The sequence below is a fragment of the Barbus barbus genome, assembly GCF_936440315.1.
Source record: "Barbus barbus genome assembly, chromosome: 19".
Taxonomy (NCBI): domain Eukaryota; kingdom Metazoa; phylum Chordata; class Actinopteri; order Cypriniformes; family Cyprinidae; genus Barbus; species Barbus barbus.
Window position 1 is genome coordinate 24292671 of NC_136747.1, and position 12203 is coordinate 24304873.

At 38.9% G+C, this 12203-nt stretch overlaps 1 protein-coding gene across 1 annotated transcript in view; it reads left to right on the top strand.

The window, feature by feature from the left end:
- The first annotated feature begins 601 nt into the window (after positions 1–601).
- LOC306885823 (uncharacterized protein) overlaps positions 602–12203 on the top strand; it is a 56837-nt gene continuing 45235 nt past the window's right edge. The window contains exons 1-3 of the mRNA XM_079442606.1: positions 602–847; positions 5253–5409; positions 5685–6251. Coding sequence (XP_079298732.1) covers positions 5319–5409; positions 5685–6251 — 658 coding nt within the window. The 5' untranslated portion in view covers positions 602–847; positions 5253–5318. The remainder of the gene's footprint in view (positions 848–5252; positions 5410–5684; positions 6252–12203) is intronic.

Consider the following 12203-nt stretch of genomic DNA (forward strand, 5'->3'; position numbering starts at 1 on the left):
TCCATCCATCCATCCATCCATCCATCCATCCATCCATCCATCCATCCATCCATCCATCCATCCATCCATCCATCCATCCATCCATCCATCCATCCATCCATCCATCCATCCATCCATCCATCCATCTATCGAGAAACTTAAATGGTTAAAGGTATAGTTCACCCAAAAAGGACAATTGTCATCATTTACTTGGCTTCATGTTGTTACAAACCTGTATGAAATTCTTCTGAAACAATTAAGGCCAGTTCTTGAATTCTGAATGTTTCACAACCCTGGAGCAAGTACACTCTGCTCACATTCTCATTTTTCAACTTTTCAAAATGGAAAATTGTTTATTCAGTCATTGGACACACTATAGACCCATCAGCACCATTGGCAACCTGTGGTCGGCTTAGCCTGGCCTGGAAAGACTAAAGCCACGGAGACAAGAGGGAGAGAGTGAAGGAACGGGAGTGAGAGAAAAAGAAAGAGACGAAGAGAAAGAAAGTTATGAAAATATCCAGGAAAGTTGCTCTATAATTGGCGCAGTCTGTCAGGGCCCTATTTTATGTGCATGAGCAGGGCAGGGCAGCCATCTCATCCCCACTGAAACCCAACACTTACAGGAGCAGTTCCTCGTCCTTCCCACCTCACAGCAGAGGAGAGCAGATTCCACAACACTCTGCTCCTCACTGCAGGATTACTGTGTGCGTGTGTGTGTGTGTGTGTGAATCATCACACCTGTGTGTGACCTTACCTGGAGCTTTATTTCAAGGAGGATGCTGCTCTGAGACTTCAGGTGTCTGTGAGGTGTGTTTCTGGAGGAGGTTGAAGAAGATCTTCTTGTTCCCACAGATTGACATCACAGGTAAGAGTGAGGTTTATCATTCATATCCCATCAGTACACGTCTCTATTATAGTGTTTTATTGTTGATATTTTACGCTAGAATATTTAGCCATCATGTCTTGATAGCTCATTCTGGTCTTCAACTAGCGCTTTCTGTGTTCTTCCATGTTTTTGGAGAACTTTAGAAGAACGAAAGGCTGTTTTTTACATTTCAGAAGGGGAAGAGCTTTCTGGTTTATTCATCTGCAGGTTGCTCCCATGCTGGTCGTTTAGCAGAGATTTGGAGTTTGTGTTAGTGGAAATAGACGCACTGAAAGGTTTCAGAGCCTCAAAACTAGAAATGTACCTGCAAATGATAAAAAAGGATAAAAAACTGACTTTTGATGGTTGTGAAAATTGCAAATTGATCAGTAATGAAATGACAGAGGTAAGCAGGTCACTCAATTGGGTTGGTGACCAAAATATTGTAGGTTACAGAGCTGATAAATAAATAAAAAATAGTATGTTATACTGTACATCTAATAACTAAAAGATATTAGATGGTAAAACAAAAACAGTACTGTATGTTATACTGTATGAAACTAAAAGTTGTAAGTTCGCTGATGAAGAGAATGCAGGTCAGCTGGTGACCAAAATATTATAGGTTATAGAACTGGTAAACCAGAAAAATAGTATGTTATACTGCACATCTCGTAACTAAAAGGTTGTAAATTGGCCGATGAACAGAATGCAGGCCATAAAGCTGGAAACCGGTAATAGAGCAGGTAAACCAAATACAATATGTTATGCTGTATTTCTAGTAACTAAAATTTTGTAAGGTGGTCAATAGAATTCAGGTTATAGGCCTGGTAACCAAATTATTGTAAGCTGCAGGAAAGGTAAACAAAATGTTTTGGAGCTGGTAATCAAAAGGTTATAGGCAGAGGGACTGGTATTTCCAAAGGTTGTAGGACTGGTAACGTGAGTAAATAAGCCAGGTAAATAAGTCGGGGCAGTCGTGGCCTAATGGTTAGAGAGTCAGACTTGTAACCTGAATGTTGTGGGTTTGAATCTCATGTCTGGCAGCGATTGTCAGTGGGGGGAGTGAGTGTCCCCAGTGCTCTCTCTTCACCCTCAGTACCACGACTGAGGTGAGACCCTTGAGCGAAGCACTGAACCACCAGGTGCCGCAGCATTGGATGCCCACTGCTCCGGGTATGCTCACAGTGTGTGTGTTTGTTCACTTCTCACTGCTGTGTGTGTGAGAAGTGAACAAAGGTTAAATGCAGAGCACAAATTCCAAGTATGGGCCACACGTGAAGTTCTTTCCTTTTCCTTTCCTTCCTTAAAAGATGGTAGTTCAAAGGGCTGGTAATCAAATGATTAATAACCCAACCCAAAGAATCTTTTTCCACAATAAAGTACCTTTTGTGGAATGGAAAGGTTCCATGGATGTTAAAATTTCATCATGGAGCCATAGATGCCAATTAAGAGCCTTTATTTTTAGACTGTAGGGCTGGTAAACAGACAGCTGTATGTGACCATGATCTTTGTGCCTAAAGGTCTTAACTTAAGCCCATGGCATACTTCGGCCTACTGTATGACATAATTTTCATCATCAGGAGGGTCTGTGGATGTCCGTGCACACTTTACGCATACAGCCTAATTTTTGTGTCTTCGTGGACTAGGTTAGAATATAATTGCTTCTGGAAGAATATAAAAAGCAACTGTACTGTGCATGTGTCGAACTCGTCTATCTGTGCTCATCCATGGTTGAGTATACTTTGAAAGCTGTGCGGACACAAATGAGCGCGAGACGGAGTGGAACCTGGAAAAACAAGTATACCTGGGCCTTTAACCCCAGGTTCCTACTGGACATTGACCATATAACGTGTACTGTAAAATGTGTTTTAACCAACATTTGTAGCAGTGAACAGAAGGGCTAAAATGGGTGTTCACTCCCACAAACATTTCATTTTAGTTATGAAAAGAATTTTGTCATTTTAATCTATTTTTAACCAAGTGCGGGTCCATTAGTTTTAGAAAGCAGCAGGCAATTCAGGCTAATAGCTTGACCAGAGGGCTGGTAAAATAATGTGCCCTTTAATACTTTGGACTGCTAAACTGACTGTAAAAAAACAGAAGCCTTTTTCAACAACATTTGATGTCCATAGAGATACCAACCAACATACCAGCTCATATACCACATCTGAATTAAAGGAGGTTACAGATGGCAGTTTCTGTTCTTAAATATAAACATAAATGTTGTTTACTGCAAATATATAAATGCTCTGGTTATACTTTGGGGCAGTAGTTAAATGAATGCGGGATACTTTCACAGCATCAAAGAAACATAAGAAGACCTGCTCTGGTCAGAGGGTTCAAAGAGCTCATCGTATTGAGAGATCAAAAGCAATGACCAAAAGCAATGAGCAAGCAGGGTTTTCTGGGTCATATCATGATAATGCAAACCTTCATGAAAAAAGGAGGGAGAGGAATGAGTTACGGAAAGCAACAAAGAAAAGACACTGAATTGTGTGACAGGAGGCGTCAGGCCGACAGTTCAGAAGGAACAGGACTGTTTTCCTGTTGGCCTAACAGATCCAAAAATGGACAGTTTTTCCTTTCTAAATGCATCAACTAGTACTGGAAAGATATAAGGAGGACTTTTAACTCACTAACTGAATCGATGCCATTTTTACAAGGCATCAGAGTCCCAGTTCACTCTATTGTCCTTGATGAAGGTTTTGCAAAAAGAATGGTAATTTTATGCACCGGAAAGTTAGACAGCTTAGATGAAACTGCCTGTGAGGATGAGATGCCACATCATCAAGGATCTGCAAACCATAATTCAATGCTTCCCAACGTTGCTCCCTCGGTCTCTGATGATTGTGTGCTCCCTGGGGCATACTATACACCACTAAATCAGAAGAACACCCTGTTTACAGCAAAACATCAGTTAAGCTTAGCCAGAGGAGTGTGGTTAGTCACCAGTGGTGGAATGTATAGTTAAGTGAATGGGGGAATGAATTACAGTTGGATGTAAAACTTTCTCAGATTTTTCTTTGTGTCACCCCTCCTTTTTTATTCTGGTTTGCTGATGGAGATCTACTATATTTCATTATGTGTTATTTATAATATTTTGCATTTTTCCTTAATACATATTTCTCCTCATGTGCATGCTTTTGCTAATGTATATGTCTATCAGAAAACAAGCATTATTTCTTCACCATGCACTTAAAGGGTTACTCCACCCCAAAATGAAAATTTTGCCATTAATCATAAACCCCCATGCCATTCCAAACCCGTAAAAGCTTTGTTAGTCTTCGGAACACAATTTAAGATATTTTGGATGAGAACTGGGAGGCTTGTAACTGTCCCATTGACTGCCAAACAATTAACACCGTCAAGGCCCAGAAAGGTATGAAAGACATCGTCAAAATAATCCCATCTGCCATCAGTGGTTCAAATTTTAGGAAGCTACGAGAACACTTTTTGTATGCAAAAAAAAAGGACTTTATTCAACAATTCATCTCCTCTGATGAATTGTTGAAAAAAGTTCTTATTTTTTTTCTTTGCGTACAAAAAGTGTTCTCGTAACTTTGTAAAATTACGGTAGAACCACTGATGGACTATTTTGGCGATGTCTTTCATACTATTCTGGGCCTTGACAGTGTCTGGCAGTCAATGGGATAGTTACAAGCCTTTTCATCCAAAATATCTTAAATTGTGTTCAGAAGAAGAACTAAGCTTTTACGGGTTTGGAACGACATGGGGGTAAGTGATTAATGACAAAATTTTCATTTTGGTGTGGAGTAACCCTTTAACAATATACCTAGTAGTTTGGAGCAACTACATTTCCAGAGGTGTCCATCATACATATGAAGGATGAATCTCATGGAAACATATATAGGTCACACTTCATACCAAAAATAAGATTAAAATTATATGATAATTACATGAAATTATACATATAATTATATAAAATTATAATAATTAAAATGAGTAGAAATTTATAATTAATCTATTAATTTTTTTTGTTTTTATGTATAAAAAAAAAAACTTAATAAAATGTATTATATTGATATATTTAAGATTGTAGTATATAAAAAAGGGATTTTATATTATTTAAAGTATTGTGGAGAGTGGTGTTTTTAAAGGTCAAGAAAAACAATGCCTTACCCTAAAGCTTAAAATTGTAAATAGCCCTGCATTCACTTACATACTGTTTTTATGAGAATGGCACATCTTGTTATCAGCTCAAGCAAATACAAATCAGGATTAATCAAGTACAAATCAGGATTAATGTGGGCTGCACCGGCAGTACATCAGTTAATGCAGAGCTAACATGAATCATACACTCCACTTCTGTTTGCAATCATTCAATATAACTCAGCTCAGAGTCCAAATGACTGATCACCTCACATTTGTTCTCATGTCTCCACAGGAGCAGCCTAAGTTGATGATCATCGCACCTTAGTGGGAATATCAGCAAACAACAGCGGAGAAGGAGATGAAGTTTCGATTTGGGATCAGGATCTCTTTGGTCCTGACCATACTGGCTCTGACTCTGTACGGAGGCATTGTTGAAGGACAAAGGGCAGGTGAGGTCACATACTAGCCTAAATATACAGTTTTCATGACCCCTAACCACATCTCTGTTTAACTTTAGCTTGGTGGTTCTAATTTTGACTCTCAGTGAGTCTGTTGTAATGTGTGCAGACTGAGGTTTTGAACCTGACATACTAGTAGCTTCGAGTTCTTTGCAAAATTCATCCCATGTATTATCCAACCGGACCATGGCGGAAACACAAGCCTCATAAATCTGTGGCTAAACTGTATACACACAGTCTGTAAAATTTCATGTCCTGTGTCCCAGGTTGCAAGAACGTCCACTATGATCTGGTATTCATCTTGGACACCTCTTCCAGTGTGGGCAAGGAAAACTTTGAGAAGATCCGGCAGTGGGTGGCAAACCTGGTGGAATCTTTTGACGTAGGTGTGGAGAAGACGCGTGTGGCCGTGGTTCGCTACAGCGACCGTCCCACCACCGAATTCAACCTGGGCAGGTACAAAACCCTTGAGGAGGTCAAGCGTGCTGCTAGGAACATCCGCTACCTGGGTGGGAACACCAAAACTGGAGATGCCATCAGCTTTACCACCAACAACATCTTCACAGAAAGGGCAGGGGCGAGGCCTGCCAGTAAGGGCATTCAAAAAGTGGCAATTCTACTAACGGATGGCAGGAGTCAGGATTTTGTTTTGGAGCCATCAATTGCTGCAGCGGCTGCTGGAATCAGGTTGTTCGCCGTAGGGATTGGGGAAGCTCTGAGAGAGGAGCTGGAGGAGATTGCAGCAGAGCCCAAAAGTGCTCATGTGTTCCATGTGACGGACTTTGATGCTATTGACAAGATCAGGGGCAGGTTGAGGAGGAGACTCTGCGAGAGTGAGTATTGATGAGTTTAATTTTGCACCATGTACATTCTTTAAAAAAACAAAGGTTCCAAAAAGAGGTTTTCACAGTGATGCCATTGAACAGGTGTCCAAATCGGTTCCTGGAGAGCCACTGACCTGCAGAGTTTAGCTTAATAGAACACACACTGAACCAGCAAGTGTGTTGGAGCTGGTTGAAGCTAAACTCTGCAAGATGTTGGCCTTCAAGAACTAGGATTGGAGACCCCTGCCATAGAACAAACCTGGAAAATTCTGGTCCTTGAGATCCATTTTAACTCCAACCCTGATCAAACTCACCTGACTATAGCTTTCTTGTAAACCTGAAGACTTTGATTACCTGGTTCAGCTGTGTTTTATTATGGCCTGAGTTAAGCTCTTCAGGAAAGTGGCCAGAGTTGCCCATCCTGCCTTGGAAGAACTATTTTGGATTCTCCAAAGAACCTTTCAGTGAACAGTTCTTAAAATAACTATTTATTAGTGTGAAGAATGTTTTGATAATCTAAAGAACCTTTTTCCACTACAAAGAACCTTTTGTGCAGTAGAAAGGTTCTTGATCAGGGGTGTTCAAACCTGTTCCTTGAGGGCCACTGACCTGCAGAGTTTAACTTCAACCCTAATTAAAATACTGAACCAGCTAATCAAGCAAGTGTGTTGGAGCTAAACTTGGCCCTCCAGGAGCAGGACTGGTCACCCCTGTTCTTGACTGAACTGTAGATGCCAATAAAGAAACTTTAGAGACTTTCTTTACACAGTCAGATATAGGTGGGAGTTGACATAACATGTAATTGACTTGACAGTTAACTAAAAACATCAGTCATTTAATCTGCTTTTGTTGGCACACATTTCCATTCACAAGAAGGTCTGTTCTGTGCCATACAAGACGTGTTGGACAGGAACTGGAAGCTCTTTGGTCTGCACATTTTTGTGGTTTCTTGCCTCGGTGAGCTCTGAGTAAAGAGGTGTAGTATGTACAAGAGAGCTCAAGTGCTTTTCCAGATCTGCTCCGCAGGCAAAGATAACTTAAAAGTGCATGTGGGATAGTCTTTGGAGGCCATTGCAAACAACAAGCTTGCATTAGAACTATGAATATAGATTATAGATAGATATAGAAACCCAAACCGTTGAGGTATGTGGCCTGTATTGACCATCCAAATGCAAATTATGTGTACGCATAGTATGTTTTTAGTGCTGATGGATGCTTAGCACACAGACTCGACATTCCTCACTAAAATTAGTGAGAGCGGGAGAACGTGACACCTGGAGCTCTTTCTGAGTCCGTAGTAACACTAAAGCTATCCAGAACTCTTGTGTAGTAAAATTAATATTAAAACATGACACATTTTGTTGAAAGCACACTCTTTAAACAATTATTGATATTTGAAGAGGCTGTAACACAAGCCTTTTCCGAAGCCTTATTTAAGTCAGGCATCCTTGTGGGAAGATCGAGAACCACTTTGACTTGGCAGGGAGATGGAGAGATAAAAAGAGAAAGAGATAAACTGATTTATTGTAAACCCAAACCTTGACCCTGCCCTGATTCCAACCAGAAGTCCTCTTCTCAATGACTCTAACAACATACATGACTCAGTGTGCAGATCAACTTGACGATCTCACTGCCAGCTATAGACTTTGTTGTCCCACCAGGGATTAAGCATTTAGAAAGGCTGAAACTGCATATCAGGTCCAGTTCTGTGATAACCAAGATCATCTGGCACTAGCGTTGGCGTCTAAGAACACTGGTGGCTAGAAAACATGGCATCTCCAAGGTCCAAGTTATTTTTGCCATGAAAATTACAGTCCTAATGTTTCATGTGGAACAAGGCTCCACAGTACTGTTTTTACTTTTTAATCTTTGGTTTTAACTTGATTTATGTGAAAAAAAGATAAAAAAAAAACCATACCTCTTTAAGGAGCATAATTAGTATATATATATGTTGTGGCATACATGATTCAATTAAATTTTATTTTTATCCAAAAATTTTACAATTTTAAATTGTATGTTTTTGTATAAATTTTTTTTTTTTTAGATAAATACATTTTTTGATCAGAAAAAAATTATATTTAAGTCCTTATAGTTCTTTCACTGGGCCATTTTTATCATACTTTAAATGAATGAAACGTTTGTGTGTTTGACTGGGTAGTTTCATCACTTAGTGTATATGGGCTTTGGTTCAGGTCGGTGGTCCACCCATGACCACAGCATGCCAGATCTTTAATCAGAGGTGGGATGCTGCTAAACAGAACAGCAGTGCACTGTAATAGTGTTGGGTGTGATAATTTCCTCATGTTTGCTTTAGCATCTGTTGTTCCGGTTTCCTAAATCTGGTTTTGATGAACTTAATGGGCATTTCAAACAGGAGAGAAAACATTTGGCTAAGCCCTTCCTCTTCTTGTGTCTCTGAGGATAGCTCACACACTTGCCTGGAGGATTCGGATATACTATCCACGAAGATGAATATTTTATGTTGGACACAATAATGAAATGGGATTGTTTCTGTTTGCCTAGTGCATCCAAGAAAGCTTGGATGTGAGGTGTTTCAGTTGCTGATACTGGCTTTCTGAATGGTTTTAAATGTGTTGCTATGTGGTTGCTATGGTGTTTTGTTTTCTTACTGGCTATACTTTAAGTTAGCGCAAAGATGCAGTTGGTTATAGTTTTACAAAGTCCTCTATATGGCACAGCACTTCATCACATCATTCTCCAGCCTGAAATGTCAAGGTGATTAATTGTTGATTTCCTTGATCAGCCGTTACCAGTTGGGCCCTTTTAAGTATGAATAATGTTTGATCTTTTAAAATAGTCAGTTTTTTATAAACTGACTAAAGTCTTAACACGAAACAGTGCAAATTGCCCTGTGCGTTTGCATTCATTACATTGCTAACTAAAAACATCCGGAAACACGTTGAAGGTGCATCATGATTTATATTAAGTTAAAGTCATTTTACCAACCGATTATCCTAGCATCTCTATGGTTTCATGTGATCCAATCACGATTTGATGTGCTTTAAGAAATAAGCAAGGGACAAACAAGAAAATAAATGCAAAAGTCTTTGGAAAAAAACAATGTGGAAATGCAACAATCTGAAGACTATGTTCTGTTCAGTCCATCATTTTAGTTTCATGGCCACTCTCTAAATTACAGCCTTTATGCCACAGCTGAAGGAAGTTGCCCTCGATAGAGCTCAGTTAGAAATCACTCATACATGCCACCATTTAAACAATGACGCACTCCTGGCGATAGATTGCTTTGTCATTTCACCAGGCAAAGGAAATGGGTGTCTCAAAAACAACTCATTATGTATGTCCACAATTTGTTAGTTAGGCTACTTGTCATTTAGCAGCATGCTAATTGTGGGGTCAGTCCCCCAAAAGAAACTATGAGGTTAAATGCACAGTTCAATTGTGAATCATTTGAGTCAGATCATTTCAGTGAATCCTCTGATACAGCCATTCTAAATGATTCATTCATAAATCGTGAATTCCACTTACCGTCTGAATGTACACTATTAACTTGGCTTCTACAGCTAACTCTAATACCCACTAGTTTAGTTTTCTGGCATGACTAAGAACTAGTAAGTAGTTAATTAGCAAACTACTTTTTGTGTTTTAGAAAAGTTGAGGGAACAACATTACCTGTTTGAAGTAATACAGAAAGACAAACCTTAAATTTCTCAGCATATTATGATTTCTGAAGGATCATGTGACACTGAAGACTGAAATCCGTACCCGCTCAAACTTACTAGCCTGGGAAAGAAACAGAAGCCATTCGCCTTATTAGAATTTGTGGATCAAGTTATTTTAAATTGAAATATTATTTCACAATATTACAGTTTTATTGTATTTTTGATTCAATAAACCCAGCCTTGAGTATAATAGACTGCTTTCAAAAGTTTAAAAAAATCGTAAGTATTCCAAATGTTTGGTATTGCAAATCTGCCAACGATACGTGGATATACGCTGCACTAGTAACATAACTTGGCTCACATAATGGATACAACACAAAGATAGACAGCCAGGTGCTATTTTCTCCAACCTTTATTTATCCCTGGGTGGGCAGCTGAGCTCTTTATTTTTTGGCGGTCAGGGTGAAGTTTGGATCGGGCTGGGACTCGCTCGGGGGTGTGGGGGTTTGGGAGAGTCACGCTGAGGACACTGTATCGGATAGAGATGTAATTGTGTCAAGTGACCCAGCCTCTGTAAAGTGGAATTTGTAGCGAAGTTGAGGCCTCTTAAATGCTACAAAGCGCTTTTTATAGGAGCGATTAAAGAAAATTACAGGGTCTGATCATACATGATTGTCAGGGACGCGATCAGCCACTGTGGTTTGGGCGTCTGCCTGCTTCATGCCAAGAGTGTGTGCATGTGTGGGAGAGTAAGAGAAGGATTTAAAAAAAAAAAACAACTACAACATTAAAATGATTTAATCAATGGAATATTTCAGTTTTATAGTATTTTTATTCTAGTGGTGAAAAGCCATTTAGTCTTTTCAGGATGAAATGGGAACCTTGGAGTAGGCCTAATTACTGTAACGTCCTTTACACATTATTTACTTTAAATCTGAATGTCCCAAAATATTCATAACCAGTTTCTAATCTGAGACTAATTCCCACTCTCTTATTCTATTTTCAGGTTGGGCTGAGTTATTATAGGTTAGTTTAGCACTTTATAATTTTACACCTGAAAACCTAAAACCAAAGTTTGACCACTTTGTGTCATTGTGCCTGTCCAGAATAGTTCAGACAAAAATAAAAATTGTTTTATTGTTGCCTTTATGCCCTTTCAAACATTTATACATGTATGTATTATTTATTTATGTGGAAAGGCAAAAGTAGATTTTAAAAAATATTTGTTTCCACATTTTCAAAGTGCAGCAACAGCTCATGTCTATCAAATTCCAAAAAGTATCATAAATGCACTTTTACTAATTTACTAATTTAAAACATGATAATTTTATGGCTCTTTTATGCTTTTTTTTTAGCTTGACAGATGTAGATTATGTCATATGGAAGCGTTATCTAAAAATTCTTAACAAACAACTACTTTTGTGTTTCACAGAAATATAACGTGCATATGACACAAGGGTGAATGACATCGGATTTTTTATTTCTGGCTAAACTATGTTCCTCTACAAATAACAACTATGGTGCTTGTGGGTGATTCAGATCTGATCATCTGGCACACAATGTTCGCCAATCAGATCACCTGTAAAAGTGACAAAGACTAAACAAAAGCAATAAGCACACATCTAGACTCTAGGCTAATATTAGCATCCTTCCTTAGCACTAGCAAGTTCTTCTCTACAAATAGCACATTCTCATCACAGATGCCGTAGTAAAGCAAGTCTGCTGGTGTTGTGTTTCCTCCTGTCATCACTGCTGTCACTAGCTATGTGTCGCTATTTGAAATCTGCCTGTTTGTACATCTTAAATTATCACCGCTGTGACGTTAGCATAGCAGCACTCCACCAAACACTAAGCTCACTAGACCAATCCGTATCTTTCCCCATGTTTGTGTGCCAGCATCCTAGAGTCATAAGTTACGCCACCACGTCAACACTGGAGTGCTTGGAATTGACCCTCTAACAGTCTTCAAGCACAGAGAGGAAGATGGATAATATTACAGTGACAGTCACTCTCAACTGTTCATTTCCTTCAGCTGTCAGTAAAATCAGACCTCTTCAAAGTCAGGAATGTTTACTGCTCAGAAATTATGATGATGATAGAATTTTTTTCATATTGAAAACATGATATGTAGATATACTATGATAGCTTAAGTGTGTGTATATTATGTATAAATGTATACGTATATATATAAAGTGTATGCGTATGTATGTATATGTTCACTGTTTGGTTACAAAAATTCTTAGAAATGTTTTTTTTGTGCTAAAAAAAAGAAAAAGAAACAGGTTTCTAAATTCATACAGGTTTGGATATAAATAGAAAG